Raw genomic sequence first — 23929 nt, 5'->3', positions numbered from 1 at the left:
AACGCAGTCCAAACACATCCCAAACATGATGTTCGATAGACAACGCAGTCCGAACCTGTTTCAGACATGCATCAGTCATGATGTCCGAGTGTCAACGAAGCTCGAACACCGCCCCCCCTCCCCCGTCAACATGCGCTGACATGTCCCAGACATGATGTTCGAGTGTCCACTGCGCTACAAATACCCCCTGACATGATGGGTGATTACCAACGTGGTCCGAACCTATCTCCAGACAAGCCTCAGACATGATATCCGAGTGTCAATACACGCCGAACACACCCCAGACATGCCCTAAATGTGTCCCAGACATGATGCTCGAGTGTCATAACGCAGTCCCAACACATCCCTACCATGATGTTCGATAGACAACGCAGTCCGAACTTACTCCAGTCACGCCTCAGACATGATGTCCGAGTGTTAACGCCGTTCGAACACACCCCTGACAAGCCCCTAAGATATGTGAGTTGAAACGTTGTTCAAAAACACTCAGACATCATATCCGGCAATAGGAAAATGCACAAGACACAAAATACTATGCGATTCCAATGTTGCTATTTTTCATTGTCATCCTTTTGGTCATTATATTTCAATATAAACTCCCAATTCACCCTGTTTGCACAAAATAAATCCGCCGGTTTTGCTTGAGCGGTTTATCAAAAAGGCGCGAGATCAATACGAGGAAGGATTTGGATTTCAATTTCAAATAATCGCAATTAATAATTTTATCTGATTCAAGAACAATGGATATCGATTTTAGATTAATTTTACGATCAATATATGTAGAAATGAACTTGAAATGTCACATAACTTTACACTTCAACGTGTTATTCGGATCAGATGCCTACCTTTTATTGATTTGGACTTGGATTTTAATCTCGAATTCGTAACAGGATTTTGATTTTACAATATTATATCCGCCCATCTCGGCGCGAACGCAAATGGCGAAACCAGCCAGTTTTGTGGTGGTGCAGGTTTCTTGCGTTTTGGTTTCTTCGTTTATTACAACTTAGGATGAGTCTGTGGCTGTGTCCTACCGAATGCTGCGACGGGGTAGAGTCGTTTCCCAATAGAAGATCCTTATTATCTCAACTGAGGCGGTTCCACCGAAACGAAAGTAACTTCTTGTGCAAAATTGACTGCTGCAACCGAGAGCTTGGTACGTACAAGAGAGTTACGAGGTACATGTTTATCAAATGCACAAAGAAGTACTAGAGAAGTCAAGAAAAACGACAGACAGCAATAGTCAACTTGAAGTGCCTGCGGCTGAGAATGCAGGAAATAATGATGGACAATTGATGAATGAGTTGTTCAGAGCGAGAGCGGTACTGATACGTCTTCGAAAGAAGTAGCAAAAAGAATTAAAAGTTTTGAAGACAGTTTCTTTTTATTTACGTTGCGATGCCGGGAAGAATTCACTTTACCAAAGTCAACATTTCGGGATATAATGCTGAACGTTGTGGATGTGCTAGATAAATATAAAATTGAGATATTTTCGCAAATTTCTGCATCTAGTACGAACTCCATTCCGCATGGCCCCATTAATAGCTCTCATTTGCTTTTGCCGGACATAGTCGATATGATGAATGTTACCCAGAGTGACTGGCGCTATTCCAAAATGTTAGATCGATACGGCTTGATCAGACCCGTTACGCACCATTTTCAGGATGAATGTCAATGTCAGTATATCCCAATACTACAAACCTTGCAAGCATACATTTCTCACAGAGATGTCATACAAAGCATAGAAAAGAAAATGCTGATGCGTAAGGGTCCTGATGAATTCCTGTATGATTATACTGATGGAAATATTTTTCTCAATAATGCATTTTTTCGTGGCCAAAGGGAATTGTTGAGGATTCATTTATATCTAGACGACCTGGAGTTGTGCAATCCTTTGGGGTCTGCTCGTGGGAGTCATAAACTATGTGTTTTCTATTTTCAACTGGGGAATATTGAGAAAAGGTTTTTGTCAAATATGCGTAGCATTCACCCTCTGGTTATAGTAAAATCTTCTGTTGTCAAAAAAATCGGTTACCATGCACTGTTGGAACCATTAATCACTGACTTAAAAACATTAGAAACTTCTGGTATCGAAGTAACTTTATCCCTTTCTAATCGGCCGGCCTACTGACCAAAATTTTACTGCATCCACAAAAAAGACGATAAAATGTCATCCTTATGGTTTAAATCGACGCCCAATATATTGCCGTAAACCTGAAGTAGCCGCCTAGCGGTCTGAGATACTCTTACGGCTCAGACGCCAGAGAGAATAGCGGTGTGCGAGAAAATGTTTTCGATTTCTTGAAAATAAAATACAATTTTGTTTTCCTATATCTTCTGACGTCATACTTAGGCCCTCTCTTGGTTTATGACCACCTGATTGCGTTTCGCATGAATCTCTACGTTCCAACGAGACATTACACGCTACTATAGCGCTTCATAGCCCAGCGCTACGATCTTGGAAAGGTAGACATGATATTCACGGATCACGCGGCCGCAGCCGATGAGTAATCGATTACGTAATCGCGTAATCTCGTGGAAGGCAATTCACTTCCAATTCTACATAACATAGTAACTATTTTATCTATCTGCATGCTATTGAAGTGGTATCAACCCCAAAGGCTTGTTATATGTAACTTTCAACTGCATAACGGATTCGTAGGTATACACATATTGGCTTATTCGACACTGCCCAATGCCCATATACCAGTGGTCGGGAACCTTTTTTGTCCGAAGAGCCATTTTAGTCCTATTTTTCAGATTTTAACTCCCAAAGAGCCATACATGTCAATCAATTGTTAAGTCACAATCGAAAATTCGGTGACGTCATCGTACCTCCAATTCGAACTCACTATACATGGGATTCGTCGTGTCCTCGTGTGGGCCACATTTCCCTCTAAAAACTTGTACTTATCATACTGGTTGCCTTATTTAAACATGCGAAATTTTAGGTACGAGAGCGTAGGTTTGTCGAGATCCTCCTTTTAAATGCGAGAATCCATGATCACATGCGTAGGTTGGACCAAACATGGTCACCACAGCAGTGTATATGCCTACCCACTCTAAGCTCTGATACATCAGTGACGTCGGGTCAGCGGAGGCAAGTGAAGCAGTATCTCACCTATCGCCAGGATGAGTGAACGAAAATTGTGAAACGTTCAATTACTATTGGTATTTTCAATCGATGTTCATCAATGACAAGATTTTGAACATTTTCTCCCAAATCCCACAATTTTCATATTAATTGTTCGTAAATAAAGCGCGAAACGTAAGGTAAGGCAACATTGATAACGCACTTCATCGTAAATAGCTTAGAATTTGTTATAACTGATATTAATTGGATCTAACTGTCGCACTGATTCCGAAAATCTAATTACTGATCGAATTCTCAAAGTAATGCGTAACGTCGCGCTGCACGCCTACATTTGATCGCCGGTGCTATCAAAGCTACTTACCAATCAAGAACGTGGATAGCTATGACATTGTTTTAAATTCGAATTTGTGATTGTAACGTCCACGGCAGTTCATTTCACGCCGTAGATCAGGAAGGTATGTGCATTTGAAAATTGCGTTGTCAGATGGGCGTCGCCATGTCTGCTATTCTCTTTCGTCGATCAACGTATCGTGCAATCCAGGAGTTCGAGGCGGGTACATCGAATTCACGAGTGATATTGGTCGCGAACGCGACAGCATTAACTTAAATTTGAAGATGGTATTGTCTATACTTCTCAAATAAATGTTTATACTGCCGCGAGAATAATTATTCTGGCCGTAATGAAAATTTACTAACAAGTTGCTGCTATATTGATCAATTCAGTAAAAAAATATACATCTGTCGAAGAGCCATATCTTATACACAAAAGAGCCATATATGGCTCGCGAGCAATAGGTTCCCGACCACTGCCATATACGCTCGAGAAGTCAGTTCATGTGATACATTATTGCTTTATTTCACATCAATTTGAACTGTATTCTTCACGGCTAGTGTTCCATGTATGATCAACAGTAGTCATAGAAGCCAACAGTAACTTCGTGTGCCATCTAAACCGATATATAACTGCCTCTATATGATGTTGTTATTACAGGCTCTGGTACCAAAATAGCCTAACTCTCACGCTTATTTGTGTGGTGGTAGGGCTGGTGTCGGCTTTGTTATACAATACTAAACCCCATGATAGGGATATTGATGAATATGCCAGGATAATGGCCAACTATATGTACAATTTGCAATTGTCTGAAGCAATTGTACATGTGTTTGAAGCCGCAACGAGTCGGATGAACTTACGCAGCCATGATTTTCACGTAATAAGGTATTGCTTTCTTTCACGTCGATTTGAAACATCTCTACGTGCTAATCTTCGATATAAGGACTTTCATTGAATAGTATGAACAACAACAAGTCATAGAAGATAACTGTAATTGGTTATATGGCGTCTAGAACGGAAGATACAATGGTTTATATTCCAGGCGTTCATTCACGCGAACATAATTACAAATTCAATTTTGCGGGAAACGTTTTTGCGTGTTCAATCTGCATTTCAAGCAGGATATACATTGATATAATAGGTTGTACATGGTCTTATGTATGTGTATTCATAATAACTATCCATATAAATCGATTGTTACCGTTTAGAAAGTAATGCAGGTCGAGCTATCTTAGAATAAATAACAACTCCTCCGTGTTAAACAATCGCGGACCAGTATACTGGTCCGCCGGTCGCAAAGGGGGAATGGTTCCATGAGACACTTTCATGGTGGCTTGGCAACCGTAAGTACGGACAACCTCGCAAGTCATGAGTTAGGCGGCTTTCGCCAATGCTTCAGCTCTGGTTACATATGTCGGTTTTGCACCTGTCAATATTCTGAGTTTCGTGAAATATCTAATGGTCGTATGTTTAGCTTGCGAACATCAACGAATCATAAAGCACATGTTCGAGAAGCACTGGCAACAAATGACGAAATATTTGGCGTGAAAAAAGATTGCTCTCATTTGACACTGTAAATGCGTTTCCGCCCGATGCAATGCACGACGTCTATGAGGGCGTATTACAGGTGACGTCAGACTACATCCTCCTCAATTTGATCTACCAAATTGTGCCAAAGCAGCGCTTTGTAGAACGTGTAATGTCATTTCGATATGGAAGGCATGAGATTCGTAACAAGCCCAACTTTACTGGAAAAATGAACAGGCTGAGCGCGTCGCAAACTTGGTGCTTTTTCCGTCATCTTCCATTTTTGTGGGTCCTGACATCCCTGAAGGGAATATGATCTGGGCCTGGTATTTGCTCCTATCAGAAATCTGTGATATTATATTTGCTGAAGTTACAAAGAGGGAAAATGCTCATGAACTGGTGCATCTTGATACCGAATTCTTCGAGACTGTCAAAGAGACGGCACCGAATATTTTAAAACCTAAATTCCATTTCCCTTTACACTACGGAATAATGATTTTAAGGTACGGCAATCTGAGGAATCTCTGGTGCATGAAATTTGAGACCTACCATCAACGATTGAAGAAAATCGTCAAGGCGAATTCAAATTTTAAAAATATTTCCCTGTCAGTCGCATATAGGCTACAATATCGGAAGTGTTATGAATTTTGTTCGTCTGATATTCTGCGTGACGATGTCCCAAGTGTTGATTCACGGTTATTGCGCCGGGATTCGATTCCAAAAGAGTACAGCGAACTAATTCGAGTTCAACATGACGTAGACAGCCAAACTGTGGCAAGTGTCAACGTATTTCATGACGAGTCGCACAAATATGAGGTTCAAGATATTTATGTGGTTGATAAAACTGCTGATGAACTAACTCTTTGTAGAATTGAGTATATATTGTTTGACAATGCCGAGTGCTTCTTTTGTACTAAATTGATAAAGTCTATTCAGTTTATCAAACACTTTCATAGTTACTCTGTAAAAGAAGATGGCTTCCGTGTTTTTCGTCCTACAGACTTGATGTCTCATGAACCGCAGCAGATATATGTAATCAATGACATTAACTTGATAAGGTTACGTCGCGGCGTATATAACTGATCAATATTTGTGATCTGATGTATTTCAGGTTATTGAAATAGTCTTTCTTGCTATGGCTAACAGTCAAGAACAATTGAAGTCGAAGGTGACCTATGGTGACCGCTCAAAAGTGTTTAGAGTAAACTCTGTATCAGAAGTGAAAACTGCTGTATTACACAAATTCCCTGAAGTTCCCGCTGACAATTCCAACATTGAGTACTATGACAAAGATTTTGGCTGGGCTGAATTTGACTGTGACGTTGAACTATGCAGCGGCGATATGTTGAAATTGAGTGAAAAGAAAAACTCAGGTAATTTAGTCTCATTGTTATACGTGGTTGGTTACGTGATATTTTTTGTCTTGCAGAGACTTCGAAAGTCACAGATTTGCTTGGTGCTGGTGTTTGTAATTCAAATTGCACCAATAATGGGGATGTTTCATTGACTGAAGAGCAGACGAATAGTAAGTATTTTTTCCACCGACTGTTTGACGGTGTATAGCAGTCGCCTTGTTTGTAGCTATCGCTTCCTTTTGGAGCCAGAATTTTGTCTCGTAAGTGATATTTCAATTGCAGGAGATATGTGCAGTGGTCTGCGGAATTCAGAACTCGTGAATGATCTGGAGCCCTCTACATCTGTAACTGATACCCCATTGAAGGATGCTGAAGAATGCACTAAAAAGGGTAAAAGACAGTCTGACAGCAAGTATCAGGTGTGCCTACCTGCTTATCTGGAGAAGGAGGTGGAAAAAATACAGTCAAAAAGCGCCTTGAGGCAAACTACAAGAAGAGCAATTGTGGATCATCTGTTCAACGATCTAACAAAACGCTATGGGTGTGTATTGGCTGTTAAAGTGATCTGTATTCTAGTGCAGCGTTTTTCAACGTGTGGGGAAGTACGGCACTTGTTTGACTTACGACGCAACACTAATCGTAGCTTTGACAATAACTTGAATTGGGTGTATGCTATCTTTCGCTGAACAATCATCATATTTTCGTAATAACAGTTCAATTAGCGCAAGGGGCCATGCACACTAGGTTGGTCTGTTACCTCCTGATTCACAACCCAACGCGCTGTGACAACTGTAACTCTCCGTACTCGCGGTATACTGAATAATATATACTGGGAATTACCTGATACCAATTTTGGCGCATTCAGCTTGATTATGTAACGCACGTCCACTTTTCATTCAGACTTCAAGTGCCGCCGCTAGTAAGAACACTGGTATGTTCAGCTCTAGTGACAAAATATCCCCTTCTGGGATCAAGCTTGGCAGATGAAGATCCTTATCTTCCTCCATATGTGAGTTTTGAAACATGAACTATGGAAGTGCTACACTCAATAAAATCATTAAAACATTTTAGTACCCTTGGAAAAATCAACTCAATAACAAAATTTGTAACGCACGTCGGAAAGTAAAAGATCCAGAAGATCCGGTTCTCATCGCAAATAGAAAAAAGTATGGAAGGACTGGTCCACGGAGACGGCTTCATACGGAAGAATCGGACGCGAGCAGCCCTCGATGCAAGAATCCCCGAAATTCTAGCATTCTTGCTAACGAAGTATGCAATTACTATTTTCGTGGCACATTGGTCGGAAACAACTGATTCATATCATCAATTTAAAATTTCAGGTCGGTGAATCTTCAACCAATGAGGAAAGCTTGAATGAACATAAGTCATTCGTATTATCGGAATCAAGTTCATCTAACCCAGCCAAGGGAAAGCTGATGAAAGCAATGAAAGCCACTTTCAAAAGTCGTCGGTTAGACATAGAAGTCCGCAACATGCAAACTGCTGACATTCTTGTGGAGTATCCCCTTCTTAAAAATTCACATTGGGTAAGAAGCAATAGCATTCGTTTGATTTCTGTTTAACAATAAATGAAAATGTTTCAGCTATTGGAAGAAATGAAGCTGATTAACAATGGTCTAGATATTCTGGACAAGATCCAAGAATTTAAATTCCCCAAGCATGCAACAAGAGTCAAGTGGAATCAATTGCCAACCAGCATTACAGATGCGATAAGTACGATGCTTCAATTATACAAATTGCTGGACAACTCCAAATAAGATTTTGTGTTTTTTCAGATTCTGCAGATAATTGGATGGTCGGTTTACCTGCAATGTTCAACGAATCCTTTGACAAATTCTTGATTATTAACCAGGTTCGCACCAAGTACATATCAACATTGCATTACTATAAAGTAAACTTTACTGCGCTGATATGTCAGTAAGTCATGGTAATTCTCGAAATTAGTTATAATGTCAGGTAAAATAGCAAGGCCAATCAAAATGACATTAGGCTGACCGCTAAACTTGATGATGACGACTTCGCCTGTGTACTCGCAGCTTCGCACAAAACGATAGAGGCATCTTCACCGAAACCTATGATATTGCTATGTCTAAAAGCCGAATAATCCTGTCGTTGCCAAATGTGCCCAATGGCATACAAAGGCAACCCCCAATATAAGCAAGTAAAATATTTATTGATCGAATTCATTCATTATCTTTGAAAAAATTTTGCGCCTATCATGACCAGGACATGAATGCACACTGCACAGTTGCACAGAGTTTTCATGACATAATTTTATCAAATTTAAAGCGTAGTTATGTAAGTCTTGTTTTCAACGTCACCACATTTAGGTGGCCCGCTCAATGGTTACTAAATCTTGTGTTTCCCTTTATCCGAAAAGGTTGGCCACTATTGTTTTAAGCAATGTCATAGTCATCATTTTGACCTGATACGTCAACCATTATTCTGGTAGTATTATACGCTATATAATTCCATACTCTCCTGTCACCTTGCCTTTCAGTATACAGTTGTGTGCCCTCTTTGTTTCAGGATAATTCAGCATCACCCTACCCAATCATACATCTTGACACTGAAGAAACCAAGTGGACGGTGCACTTCGACGGGCTAGTGATAAATGACGTAGTAGATTTTACATAAGCTTTGGCTCTCATTCTGTCACTGTGCTGGGTATTCAATATCCAGTTCGCGCGTGGTGTGAATAACACTCTACATTTCTTGTCCATCTGCATTGCAAAAATCAAAGGGCTGCGTATGCCGTCTGCAGTCGCTTCAATGCGTGATAAAAATTGATGTGCAGTTTTGAAATTCAGTTGATCATTATCCAAATTGGTCCGTTATGAAGTAGTTTTGCCTTTCTGGGATGCTAAAGTAGATTCTGCGTTAAGTGATTATGTTTTCAGCATACTTCATTACTTGACAGTTTTGACGCCGTAAAGTATAAATAGTCATGGAATAGGTTTGTGCTGGACTTAATAATTTACTTTTAAAACTACACGAGATATTGTCAAACAATTCATCTTCTTCAGCAGCAGCATGCTGTCTTTAGTTGACACGCTCATGACCTTGCCTTAAAACCTTTTACCTCTTCAATATTATTGCTTCTTGCCTGAATATTCGAGTTAGCGTGCTGGGTCTTCTGCAGGCCGAGTCATGCAAACATTATTTTTGCACAATTGCCTTTTCTAGTGCTGCTGTTTATTGTCCATACTGTGCTTAAGCCTGTATATATTGCCTGCTGATCTGCTGCAGTTGTTAATTGGCTGTAAACAAATGAGCCTTTTGCTATACATTTGTTAACAGTCATGGCCACCGAATGCACTGGGTCTTTCCGCTTTATAGTACTGCCAGTGCAGGTGCAAGATTTAGCAATAATGAGAGAGAGAAGAAGAGATTTACAAGGTACGGGCTTGTATTCAGGTAACAAGATTTAGCTTGTCAGCTTGTAACTGAGTTACTAGAAAAAGCCTGTAAGCTTGTAATCGGGTCTAGCATGTTTTTTCTTGTTTATTAACAAGAATAATTTTTACAGTGTAAGTCTGTCTTAGGCAGTGCAGTTCGCCAGCTATCAACAACAGCTACCTATAGCGCACAGAGATTTAGGCTACTGCCAAAGCTATAAAATAATGAATGACTTGCACGTAGGAATTTCTTTAAATCTTCAAAGAATATCAAAATTTGCTCACATGAAGTTGAAGTCAGCCTATACTCCGTGAGCGCGACTGCTGGAGTTTGAGTTTGGCAAGCTTTCTGGAATACGAATTAAGTTTAATCTTCAATAATCGTCTCTTCAGAATGGTTGTGAAATACATGTTTAGTCACAATTTATACAGACATTGAAAAAATTGACAAAAATTTCTCGCGCCCCCCTGATAGCCTCCCGCGCCCCCCAGGTTGAGAACCCCTGCTCTACACTGTAAAAAATCTGGTAGATATACTGGAAAATCTCTGTAAATTTTGCAACGAATTACCGGTAGCAGTCAATAACTGTGCGTAGCTTGTAATTTTACATTTTGATATGTAATATTATCTCAATTTAGCTCTAAAGTCAAGTTACCAGAATTTATTCAAGTAAGTACGGTAAGTAGTGAACAACACATGGAATAAATATCAATTTATACGCAATTAGATGGAAAAGAAAGGGACTATATGTAATGATAAATGTTTCTGTATGAAAAAAAACGACCTAATTCAAACATTATAACGCAGTGGCCAGTCAATATTATTGGTGGCATGTCAACGGATGAATACCACTTATTTCGAAATCGTTAAGGCCTCTGCACACTGAGCTCGCGACCCGATAAAACGAGAGAATCGCGCCTGTCTGCGACGAGGCTATGCACACCGGAGTTGCCGGCAACTCGCAACATTACGTCTGCGACAGGGTTGCGAGCGAGGTCGCATCACTTACTGAGCGTGGTCTCGATGTCACCGCTGTAGTTTACCAGGGTATTTATGTGTTACGACGACTACAATAGTTTCTTTATCGAATTAAAATTGACTTGAGGTCATTGTAGATCTTGAAGCATAATTGCAAGAGCACTTTTGTGCCGTCAGCTGTATCAGTAGGCATACTTTGTGAAGAGTCACACCGGTACTTGAAGTCCATGAGACAGTTGATAGTTTCAGAGCGAAAATGATTGGGATATATAGCCTGTGTGTGTCTCGTTATGGAAGCGTAATGGATTTTGGTTTTATGTAACCTACCTTATACCATTCTACATGAAAGATATGTTGATCAGGTACGTCAAATAATCTTTGTTTTTATTTTGCAAGGTTTGCATTTGATTCTGATGGATTATAATTTAGAGAAGTGTTTCGCAACGTTTTGACCTTGCGGAGCGGTAAAACCTAAGAACAAATTTGTATGGGAATGAATCACCATTGGCATTTTACTGCCGCAATGCAACCAATGGAATAAGTTCAATGTTGATGATTAAAATAGGTCTCCACTTTCACCTGGCTGCCGAATCAGCATATATGTATTTTGGCTGGAAATTGGGGCTTTCGTCGTTTGGCAGGTCTACTTATGGTGAGCGATACGACAACTTTGTGCGTCTACTATACTATACTATATTCATATTGTGTCTGAAAAAAGCAATGCCCGGCCCAAGCCTGATCATACCCTATATTTCATAAGCTGATTACTATATAGCAGTGGTCGGGAACATATGGCTCACGAGTCATATATGGCTCTTTTGGGTATAAGATATGGCTCTTTGCGAAATATTGATTTTTGTATTGAATTGATCAATATTGCAACGAGTTGTTGGAAAATTTTAATCACGGCCAAAATAATTATTCTCGTGGCAGTACAAACATGTCTTTGAGAGGTAAAGACAATGTCGTCTTCAGGTTTAGGGGTTCGGACCCCCTCTTTTCAAAATCATCAAATTTAAGTTACTGTCACGCCGGCGGCCAATATCACGTGCGAATATTATGTACCTGACTCGAAATCTTGAATTTCACACTACGTTTATTAATCAAATAGGGACATATATGGCTCTTCGGACAAAAAAGGTTCCCGACCACTGCTATTTAGGCTAGTCTAGTCGATATGTATGTTTGTGTGTATGTTTGACCTGATTCTTTTTTGTTATATTAACAGACGCCAAAGTATGGACACCTTGTCATTTGCTTCAATATGGCGAATGAAGAGTGGACAGTCAGTTTTGAAGCGGAACGCGAGACACAAATACACAGCATTCATGAGGTATTGGAAGTGATGATGTCAATTCATTGAGAATTAATAATTCAATTTTTCACCCAAGATTATAAAATCTCTGAGTTTCATGTCTATTAATTTTCATAAGCCGTGATTGTCTCTGTATTGATTAGTCATCAAAATCAGACATGGCGCCTATTTGATACCTCCTTAGCAAAAAAAGCACTTGCTCTATAGCAGGGGGGCCAACCTTTTCAGCCAAATGGCCACATGAAATTTACGAACCATTGCGCGGGCCGCTTGAATGTTGATGTCCTTGTTTCGTCGTCCTATTGGAGTAAACCAGATTAGGTAACGGTAAAAATAGAACTTATATTACTACGTGTCAAAATCGATAACAATAAGCCATCTGCTAGCTATTGACGTAGCCAGGAGCCAGGCACGTTTTCGTAGATCTTAGTACGGTATATGACCATAAGGTAGAATATTTCACAGCGGATTTATTTTACTTGGAATTTTTCTTACCCCTTTACACGATTTTTGGTCACTTGATTTCTTGCGCCGAATTTACAGAAACGAGTTCAACTATATTCCAAAATATTAGAGAACGTGACCCGTGTCTTCCAACAAGCAACTTCACGTTTGCACTTGCAGAAAGATAGTCGGTGATGGCATCGTTGCACAAAATGACTGGCGCATGTTCGCAGAAATCTTCGATATTCATATGTCCAAAAGTGACACGCGCGATGGTTTGTTGGATTATTGTGGCCCTGTGCCGAAAAGGCTGGTCGCTCCTGAACTGTAGTAATTGAAAGATTACAGCAATGTCATTAGGTAGTAAACTAGCTTCCCGCAGTAACTGACTCTGTATTTTTCACAGAATCTCGGATACCGGCCGTTGTTCATGAAAAGTATAACCACTTCCTATTGATTGATCAGGTACGAAGCTCATCAATGTTATTTGCATATGAATCGATTTGCAACTCCACTATGTAAATTATGCACCATTGGTATTTTATTGCCGCAACTGATATAATTCGATTCGTTCAATGTTGGCGACTAAAAAAAGATCGCCACTTGCACCTGGCTGCCAAATCTGCATCTTTTATTCCAGCTGTACCAAGTTTAATTTTTTTCCGAAAGCCATGGCTTGCTCCGTATATTTTGACTGACTCTCCACTTATGTGTCATAAATAAATTGACCGCCATCAATGTGATCACAGTTATGTTGTCATCAACTTGTGAACTTGCTCCCGCAGTACCCAACTCCCGACTTCATTATTGTATTTTTTACAGAATCTCAATGTAGATTGGATGGTCGCAGTACCCGCCGTTTTTCACGAAAAGTATGACCACTTCCTATTGATTGATCAGGTACGAAGTTCATCATTGCTGAATTAGCATCTGAATCCATTACCAACTCCTATGTAAATTACGCACCAATGGCATTTTATTGCAATAACTAACATAATTCGTTCAATGTTGGTGACAAAAAAAAGATAGCAATTTTCACCTGACTGCATAATCTGCTTAGTTTATTCCAGCGATTCTCAAACTGTGTGTCACGGATTTTGAACAAAAAACCTTATATAATATTCAATATAAGCAAAATGTTCACACGAACCTGAACCTTTCAGGGTTCTTGATCTTACCATCCCTTTATTCACGTTATTCTGTTGATGTGAGCTCTGGGAGTTTTACTAGTAATGAAGCGAAACTGCCTCGTGATTTTCCGAACTATTTTGAGGCTTCGCGAACCCCCTGAAAATGCTTCGTCGACCCTCTGTTGAGAACCACTGGTCCAGAATCAACTTACATCTCAACAATCTACTTTTCAAGTTTTACTTCAAACAAAATATGCCTGATCATGCTCTTTATGTTTCATGGGCTGATTACCAGTGTTGGGATGACTCGAGTCACCTTTTTCATATGACTTGACTTGACTCGAGTCACTTGAGACGTAATCATACATCTGACTTCGAAAAGGCAACTTGAATTGAATTCTGACTTGATTTGACTTGACTCGAATCACTTAAGACGTAATCATACATCTTACTTTAAAAAGGCAACTTGACTTGAATTCTGACTTGACTCGAATCACTTGAGACGTAATCATACATCTTACTTCGAAAAGGCAAATTGACTTGAATTTTGACTTGACTCGAGTCACTTAAGCCGTAATCATACACCTTACTTCAAAAAGGCAAATAGACTTGAATTCTGACTTGACTCGTGACTTGACTTGACTCGATTCACTTAAGACGTAATCATACATCTGACTTAGAAAAGGCAACTTGACTTGAATTCTGACTTGACTCGAGTCACTTGAGACGTAATCATACATCTGACTTCGAAAAGGCAACTTGATTGATTTCTGACTTGACTTGTGAGTTACTTGACTCGAGTCACTTAAGCCGTAATGATACATCTTACTTCTAAAAGGCAAATTGACTTGAATTCTGACTTGACTCGTGACTTGACTTAACTCGATTCACTTAAGACGTAATCATACATCTGACTTTGAAAAGGCAACTTGACTTGAATTTTGACTTGACTCGAGACACTTAAGCCGTAATCATACACCTTACTTCAAAAAGGCAAATCGACTTGAATTCTGACTTGACTCGTGACTTGACTTGACTCGATTCACTTAAGACGTAATCATACATCTGACTTTGAAAAGGCAACTTGACTTGAATTCTGACTTGACTCGAGTCACTTGAGACGTAATCATACATCTGACTTCGAAAAGGCAACTTGATTGATTTCTGACTTGACTTGTGAGTTACTTGACTCGAGTCACTTAAGCCGTAATGATACATCTTACTTCTAAAAGGCAAATTGACTTGAATTCTGACTTGACTCGTGACTTGACTTGACTTCTGACTTGACTTGACTCGAGTCACTTAAGACGTAATCATACATCTTACTTCGGAAAGGCAACTTGACTTGAATTCTGACTTGACTCGTGACTTGACTTGACTCGAATCACTTAAGACGTAATCATACATCTGACTTTGAAAATGCAACTTGACTTGAATTCTGACTTGACTCGAATCACTTGAGACGTAATCATACATCTTACTTCGAAAAGGCAAATTGACTTGAATTCTGACTTGACTCGTGACTTGACTTGACTCGAATCACTTAAGACGTAATCATACATCTTACTTTGAAAATGCAACTTGACTTGAATTCTGACTTGACTCGAATCACTTGAGACGTAATCATACATCTTACTTCGAAAAGGCAAATTGACTTGAATTCTGACTTGACTCGAGTCAAAATGACTCGTCACTCGAAGGTGGTGGCTTGATCCCAACGCTGCTGATTACTAAATGTCTGCCTGTGTGATGTGCCGTGTAGATTTGACCTAATTCTTTTTTGATATAATATCAGACACCCAAACACGGAAATGGATACCCTGTCATTCGTTTCGATACGACGAATGAAGAGTGGGCAGTCGGCTTTGAAGGGAACACGTGACACAAATACGCAGCTTTCGTGAGGCATTGGCGGTGATTTATGTCAGCATGCATAACGAATACTTAATAAACCTCATAAACACCGATATGGCATTCCTGGTATATAAGAGTGCAGCATGAATAGGCGTTTGACAAAGGTATGGGTTGGTATTGGTAACCGGAGATTGAGCGTTTGATGAGGATGTAGCCGCAGAAATTGAAGCCTATTCTGGGTACACAACCACGTTGCACTGTCAGCTGTCTACGCTTCGGTTGTAAGTCAAGCACGCGTCTTCTTGGATGAAGTACGGTTTTTTCATGATACAAATTCCCAGCGATAAAACAACTTACCAAATTATTAAAACCTGATTCCTAATACAATCAAATAAGACAATTAAATACACATCAAAGCCAAATATAACCCTAACTACAATGATACAGCCCTAACTAATACGCGTCAAATATCACTCCTTTCAGCACAGCGCGCAGTTCCAAATGAATCAAGCACGTGTAGTTGTGAAATACAATAAACCATTCATGCGTCACAATCAAGATGCAGTGGCGTATGGCGAACTCATTAAAGGGTGAAATTCTGCGGCAACAGAGGATATTCAAGCAGGATATAGGTTGTTATGCCTTGGTTTGACTTTTGTAAAGCATATCCCAAGGTTGATATATCCGGATAGGTAAGGGTTATATCCGGATAGGGGTGGTTAGACCAGTCTACCCTGTGGCGTGGTTAGACCAGTCTACCCTGTGGCGTGGTTAGACCAGTCTGCCCTGTGGCGTGGTTAGACCAGTCTACCCTGTGGCGTGGTTACACCAGTCTACCCTGTGGCGTGGGTAGACCAGTCCACCCTACCCTTCTGATCATGGGGTGGCATTTTAAACCACCTCTAGGGGTGGGCCCAGTTTTTACAGTGTATGCACTGCCCGAAAAACAAGTGGTCAAAGTGTGTCGAGCTGGAATCGAAATTTCTGATACCAATAGATCTCAAGACCGTAACCTTTGACATGATTAGGTACCATGGTACAGATGTCAGATTCCATCAATGTTACATTTCATCGAGCTTTTGGGTACAGTGCAGACTTGGACAACTAGATAATTCTAGTTGTCTAATTTCACTAAATTAGAGCGAAATGCCAGTAATCTAATTCTAATCTAATTTGTGAAATGTTTCCATGCTCTAATTCTAATTCTAATCTAATTTGTGAAATGTTCTTATGCTCTAATTCTAATTCTAATCTAATTTGTGGAATGTCCCTATTCTCTAATTCTAGTTCCAATCTAATTACTGTTTTCCTGAAAATGCCTCTTTGTCCGAGGCATATTGCACTATTGTAGTGAGTTAACAAGAATATCCCCCTTGTGCAGGGAAATCCAGTGCCAAGCCACCATCGCCTTACTTACACCGTGCAGTCATAGTAGATATTATGACGAATAATAGCCTGCTAGAGTATCTTGTAGTCTGCGAACAACATTCTAGTTTTTTAAACTTTACGTTAGTTAGGCTTACCATATTTCGGAAATGAAAAAAGAGGACACTTTTTCAGAAATTTCAGACAAGCAAAACTGGAGAAGAATTCTCAAAAACAGGTAAATTTCACCCGCTTCATGATCGGTTGACTGAAAAAAAAAAAAAAAAAAAAAAAAAAAGGTCATCACTTCCGCTCAGAGCCCAAAAACACGTTTTTCACTCCACATTGCCAGGTGGATGACTTAAAAAAAAAAAAAAAAAAAAAAAAAGGTCTTTTTTTTCGCTCAGAGCTGAAACCACCACTTTTCCCTCCGAAATACCCGCCGGAGCTTCACTTCTGCGCTAATTTGCGTCATTTCACTCGCAATTTCCTCTAAATCTGACCTAAATTTTCAAAAAAGAGGACAAAATCTCAAAAAAGAGGACAAAAGGGCGTCCTCCGAGGACACTTTCAAAAAAGTCAAAAAAGAGGACAAATCCTCTTAAAAGAGGACGTATGGTAAGCCTACGTTAGTACATCGCCGTTCTGACTAACATGGGCGATACCCATGGTCACCATAAAGAAGTAATATTGTATTAAAGTATAGTAAAAATCGAGCCAAGCTTGGTGTACAGTAGTTAACCATTCTCATGGTTATGGGAATGCACTGTTGTTGTTGTTTATTAAACAAAATATGTGGCGCTTATCGCCTGACGGCCTTTTGCACCACCCACTGTGATTTCATATGAACTGAATTTTGCGCTGTTTATTTCCCATATACAATTTCATTCAATTTCCAAGTTTTTGCGAACTAAAGTAGCTCTAATTCTAATTCTAATCTAATTTGGAAAAAGCTTAGTAGCTCTAATTCTAATTCTAATCTAATTTGGAAAAACTGTGGAGCTCTAATTCTAATTCTAATCTAATTTGGAAAAACTGTGGAGCTCTAATTCTAATTCTAATCTAATTTGAAAGAAACTGTGGAGCTCTAATTCTAATTCTAATCTAATTCAGAAAAGCTGAAAATTTTCTAGTTGTCCAAGTCTGGTACAGTGCACACTAGTATAGTAGTACCGTACACAATAGTATATCCTAATTTGAGCGGAGAAATGAACAACAGGAAAAGAAAGATTCGTAATGTGACTTTGAGAGCTTGTTTGGCTTACAGTTTATTTGAAGATGCTTTCCCAGGTGTCAGCAGGTGTGTCATTTAGCTGTTGAATTTGTATTTTCTCCGCTGTAATTTGGTGTATGAAACTTTCTTGGGCAGATCATTTTGGACGCATGACTTATGGCAGGAAAGAGATGAGAAGTCCGAGTTTCTCTTGGCAGAAAGTGTTCTATGTGAAAATGGGGACCCGCAACTGTGCCATAAATATTTTCGGATGTCGAGAGAAAAATTCTATAAATTATTGGATTTAATAAAGGAGGATATTTTCCATCAGGATACAAATTTTAGGAAAGCAATTGTCCCCAAAGAAGACTGATTGTTACATTGAGGTTGGATATAAGATGAGATATAAGATTGTAATCCAGTATCTCAAATTTGTTATGAAATATTATGTTGTTTGCAGGTATTTGATAACTGGTGCTACCCAACAAGACTTGTCGTTTTCTTTCCGAGTTGGTCTCACCACTGTTGGGGTGATTGTTGACGAATGCTGTAAGGCTATATGGAATAAACTCATTGCGTTGGAGCTTGTTCCACCTACAACAGCAAAGTGGCAAGAAATCGTTCGTGACTTTGACAGCATTTGGCAATTCCACAATTGCATGGGTGCAATGGATGGGAAACAAATTAGACTAAAGGCTCCCTCCAATTCCGGCAGTGAATATTATAACTATAAGGGCTATTTTTCACTCGTTCTTTTGGCCGTCTGTGATGCAAATTACCGTTTTATATTGGTTGATATTGGTGACTCTGGACGTCACAGTGACGGAGGTGTGTTTAGCAACTCGCAAATTGGAAAGAGATTTGAAAATAACACTTTGGCAATTCCTCCAGCCAACTTTTTGCCTTCGATCAACATTATCATGCATTATTTTTTTGCATATGATGATGCCTTTCCATTACAAATTGGTATGCTTAAACCAGGGGTCGCCAACTCAAAATGGGTCGCGGGCCACTTTTCAAATTTCGTAGCGGCCGCGGGCCGCAAGTATTCAATATCGATATAAACTACGCAACAACGTTTTAAAACTCAACGTCAGTACAACGCCGTGCTACCTAACATAGACAATGGGCATAGTGACCACAGAAGAAGTAATATTTTATGAAAGGAATACAAATAGAACAAAAATCATTAGCATCAAGTTCATTTTATTTTGAGCTCTGAGCTGTGCACGATACCTGGAAACGCTTTTCAGCGACCAAGTAATCGACATTGGGGCTAGCGAGATACGTTACTAGCTGAAAGACCATCTCTACGTTAAGCTTGACCTTGCGGGGAAGCCCTAAGCCAGTGGTTCTTGAACTTTTTTTTTATACACGCCCCCTTTATGATACTGAGAAGTCTCGCTGCCCCCTTACCGTCATATCACCAGATGCAATCAGAATGCTAGCAATCTCAACGGTTAGTTTGATGGCATGGAAGGTTTTGATTAAGTGATGAGAGAATTCTGTTATATGAATTTCGCACTATACACAAAATATGAACGTTATGGAAATCGCGCGAAGCGCGAAAAAATTTCAGTTGACCACAGCTCCGCGCCCCCTTCAGATGCTCTCACACCCCACAAGAGGGGCGCGCGCCCCACTTTGAGAACCACTGTCCTATGCCGTTTTCCAAACGTTTCGGTCTTGGCAGTGTCTGGGTCATTGCACGTCAAGGCAATAGGCCCAGCTCAGTCATATCAGTTGGTTATTCTCCTTCGATGGAATGCTGTTGACATCGCCAAAGCCAAAGCTAGTGACGAATAATGATGTTGGGCACCGGAGAATAGCCGTATTTTGAAACAACAACAACAGTGTGTTGAAACTGTAGTCAATTTCAGCATTTCAAAATGGTTTTCTTAGCATTCTTCCAAAATTTCAAATAAAGTCGCAGGCCGCAAAATATGACCTCGCGGGCCGCATGCGGCCCGCGGGCCGCGTGTTGGTGACCCCTGGCTTAAACCATACCCAGGACGTTTTCTTGCGATAGCAATGAGAATTTTCAACTACAGGCTCAGTAGAGCTAGACGGGTCGTAGAAAATGCTTTTGGGATACTAGCAGTTCGATTTCAGATCTTCTATCATCCAATCAGCTGTGATGTAGAGCGGGCCAAAGTTGTTGTGCAGGCTGCAGTTGTTTTGCATAATTATTTGCAATCCAGTAACAGTAGCAAAAGGGCCGACATTGGTATTCTATGGGACGTTGTTGGTTCAAATGGCAGTATCATTGATGGAAATTGGCGAGCCGAATTTCCCACAGTTATCCATGACGGCCACCTGGCCGCTTTATCATCCATGGGATCAAATAACTACAGCAGGGAAGTTGGACATTATAGAAATATATTAATGAGATATTTTGAGACGGTTGGTTCAGTTCCCTGGCAGTGAACTTGTTTGAGTGTTTCTTGGCAGATTTCATTTTGTTGTGTTGTTTGATACATTCTTTTTGTATTGGTGAAGAAAGTTCTCCACTACTGCTGAATTTTCTCCACAGATTGGTAGTCTATAAATTAAACCTGTCTGAAAGTTGGAATTCAAGATTATGAAATGGATTCCTTTTTTAACCAACGGCTCATCGACCTTGTGTCCCAGCATGCAGTAATCTGGGATTTTCAACTGCATCAACATAAAAACCGGCCATTGATCGAGGATGCGTGGAGAGATATCGCAGCTACCCTCTCAGTTGCTCGTAAGTATATGGACTTGCACATCGTCAGCTGGGAGACCAGACATTTATAACTCTGACCTTCTATTTCAGCTTATCTTTGCCCGCGACGTTGGACAAGTCTTCGGACACAATATGGCAGAAAACACAATAAGCGGAAGGATATTCCCAGTGGGTCTGCTACAGCCGTTCCCGAAACGTGGATATATTACTCTCAAATGAGTTTTCTGGGCCCAGTCTTGACCCATAAGGAGTAATGGATGCCATTTTGTCATTAGTTCAGCAATTGAGTAATTTTCAAATTGTTGCTGGTTTATTTTTAGTTCAGATGATAATTTGAGTTCACAATCAGTGCTGCTGGAAGATCAGGCGGTTGTGAGCATTTCGGCATCTAGCGATGGTGACATGAGTTCAGATATTTTCAATACGACATGTAGATCCTCATGGTGCTTGATAGTTTCAGGGGGCTCGATCAACGTCTCCCCAGTTGCTGCAAATCTAGAATCCCCAGTTGCTGCTGATGTGGATTCCCAGAATCAGACTGCCCAACGATACCAAAATAAAAAGAGGCCTTATTGTAATGCAGACAAGAGCAAAGTTCAAGTAATTACAGTAGGCCAGGTCTACCTCGTGTCAAAGGTGGTATCAATAGTCACTAGCATTACCCAACTAAACGTCAACTAAGCGTATAACCAAAACTGGTTAGTTTATTTATGAGTGTAAGATGTGTGGCCAGAGTCATGATTGGTTATTTTGAATAATACAGAGCTGAATGAAAGAGATAAATGGGAGGCAGTAGACCATTGTTTTGCAGTATGTTGATAGTTGAGTCTCTGAAAATTTTTTTTAGTTTGGATGTGATTATGTAATTGGGGGTTGGTTATGCTGGTATGTCATATAAGCCTACCACAGCTTCCTATTAGCTTTGCTGTTGTAATTATGTTCATAAATCTATTTTTAAGGAGGAGATGATAAACTTCCTTAGAGCTTCGACTGAAGAAGTGAGCCATCCCACGGACCAGTTTCAAACTTTCGGCGACTTCATCACAAACCAGTTGCGGTTGATGCCTGAAGAGCAATCCAGAATCAAAATGAAAAAAATATCTGAGATTATCTTTGAAGACTGATTGAAAAATAAAATGAAATTGCTGCTGAATGTCGGACTCTACATTATGTAAGAATTTGCGCACCGGGATATGAAGACTTGCTGGTCACCGAAACCAGAGTTTGACCATTAGAAAATTCTCAGCTTTTCACAATTGAATTCGACTTACAGCTTCGAAGTTTTCTCCAAATTAGAGTAGAACTAGAATTATAGCTACAGTTATCTGCAAATTACAATCATAGCTTCGGTTTTCTTAAAATTACATTAGAATTACCGAATTCGCAAAAACTTGGGACATTGAACCAACAATCATTATAAACATAGCAAACGTCTGTACAGCAGGTCTGGCTCGCTTTGCACTATACAGCTCTGCAGCGTTTACAGGAAACCAGAAATTAGATTATAGCAAAGTAAGATGTCATAAATTAGATCATAATTACAACGTCTGTACAGCAGGCCTGGCTCGCTTTGCACTATACGGCTCTGCAGCGTTTACAGAAAACCAGAAATTAGATCATAATTACAATCATTTCGCTTTAATTAGAATATTGACGAATAGAATTATCTAAATGGTCAAGTCTGACTGAAGCCGTATGCAGAGGATATTAAGTTTGTGTCGTGTGCAGCAGGGCTTTGGAGCCGGAGCCGGAGCCCCGGAGCCGTGCATTTTCACCGGAGCTGGAGCCGGAGCCGGAGCTCTACATAAAATTCAGCCGGAGCCGGAGCTGGAGCCCGTTATTTGAGGAGTAGCTCCGGCTCCGACCTATTTCATAAGATGCTATTATATACGCAACAACCATATCTGCTGATTTATCATAATTGAACAGCAGGCCTGAATTTTAATGCTGTGCAGAGCAATGGCATGAGTAAAGTGCGATCTAGTGCAACTGCTGTATGATGTTGTCGACGATTGACAAGTATTCAGTATGACGTCACAGCCGGCACGGCGGCACCTATATGTCTTCGTTGCTACATCGGATGTTACTGACGGCTGGCAGACTATAGATTACTATAGATAACTAACCTATGGGTAGATTAGTAATCTATATAGACCAGGATTGGCACACCTTTTCGGCTAAAGGGGCACATGCAATTGACGAACGAGTGCGCGGTCCACTAGCCACGCCAAGCGGGTAAAATTTTCTAAGTTTATAAATAAACAAGGTCAATAATATTATTACTTGTATGAGTATGGCGGGTCTATTGTATACCGCCCGCTAGGCTCAGTTTGCAAGGACACGGCTATTCGGCGTCTGATGGCCACATCGATATCGAAGGTCTCCGATAATATGAGACAATCATTTTGTGCCTACATTTCACCGTCGACAATCTTTCTGCGAGCGCAAAGGCGAAAAGACTTTCTCCCGTAATTGTGAATACAGTTAGACTCAGTCGGGTAAATTATGCGTTTTTTTCACTTTCAGTAGGGGGTAGGCTACCAAGCAAGAAATCGTGTGACAATTAAACACGCGAAGCATGAAGAAAAATTTCGCTACTATTTTAGTTTATTGTAATGTACGACGATTTACTGAAAATGTGACTGGATCCTGGATCTGCCAATGCGTCAGAACTGATATTTTAGTCATCAACATCCCAAGTGTCGCAGCCAGAATTGTAATTTTTGGTTGGCATTGCAAGTTCACAATCGGAGCAATTCATTTTCGATAATATAATATGAAATTAGCTCGCGGGTCATGCAAAACCCTCTCGCTGGCCACGTTTGGCTCACGGGTTGGCCACCCCTGATATAGACAGGCCCATTCGATAATTTCAGACCCGGAGCCGGAGCTGGAGCCGGAGCAGTGGTAATAATGCGGCTCCGGAGCTGGAGCCGGAGCTAATGTGTGATAGAAGAGAGCTCCGGAGCCGGAGCTAGAGCAGTTTAAATTTGCGTCTGCTCCAAAACCCTGGTGTGTAGTCATAGTTTTGAATTATGCCGAGCCTAAATCTACAATGGCAGATGACGCAATACATTGTGTTCTTTTTCTTCGGATAAACGCATACTATTGTGCGACTTCATTCATATGATCATTGATGTTGATCGCCCATAGCAGTATGTATTTTTGCCCAGAGAGATTTCTGGCAGAACTGGCG

At 40.3% G+C, this 23929-nt stretch overlaps 1 protein-coding gene and 1 long non-coding RNA gene across 2 annotated transcripts; both read left to right on the top strand.

The window, feature by feature from the left end:
* Positions 1–6059: 6059 nt before the first annotated feature.
* On the top strand, positions 6060–9134 carry LOC145451495 (uncharacterized). Its single transcript, XM_080329710.1, has 9 exons — positions 6060–6325; positions 6382–6477; positions 6590–6848; positions 7208–7316; positions 7379–7576; positions 7648–7854; positions 7912–8041; positions 8104–8180; positions 8858–9134. The coding sequence occupies exons 1-9, from the start codon at positions 6088–6090 to the stop codon at positions 8963–8965; spliced, it is 1422 nt and encodes a 473-aa protein (XP_080185836.1). The 5' UTR covers positions 6060–6087; the 3' UTR covers positions 8966–9134.
* A 2768-nt stretch (positions 9135–11902) lies between these two features.
* On the top strand, positions 11903–15561 carry LOC145451509 (uncharacterized). The gene is made up of 4 exons (XR_013918936.1): positions 11903–12038; positions 12871–12929; positions 13287–13364; positions 15390–15561. It is a non-coding gene; the product is annotated as an uncharacterized LOC145451509 (long non-coding RNA).
* Positions 15562–23929: the final 8368 nt, after the last annotated feature.

This window comes from Botryllus schlosseri, chromosome 12, assembly GCF_051294905.1.
Source record: "Botryllus schlosseri isolate E-star chromosome 12, Bs_hap1, whole genome shotgun sequence".
Taxonomy (NCBI): Eukaryota; Metazoa; Chordata; class Ascidiacea; order Stolidobranchia; family Styelidae; genus Botryllus; species Botryllus schlosseri.
The sequence above is the reverse complement of the archived record's forward strand: the minus strand, read 5'-3'. Positions and strand labels throughout refer to the sequence as shown.

Coding starts and splice junctions, on each gene's coding strand:
- LOC145451495 (XM_080329710.1), top strand. CDS start 6,088: ATGGCTAACAGTCAAGAACAATTGAAGTCGAAGGTGACCTATGGTGAC. Junction 7,577..7,647: donor CTAGCATTCTTGCTAACGAA/GTATGCAATTAC, acceptor TTAAAATTTCAG/GTCGGTGAATCTTCAACCAA. Junction 8,042..8,103: donor CAGCATTACAGATGCGATAA/GTACGATGCTTC, acceptor GTGTTTTTTCAG/ATTCTGCAGATAATTGGATG.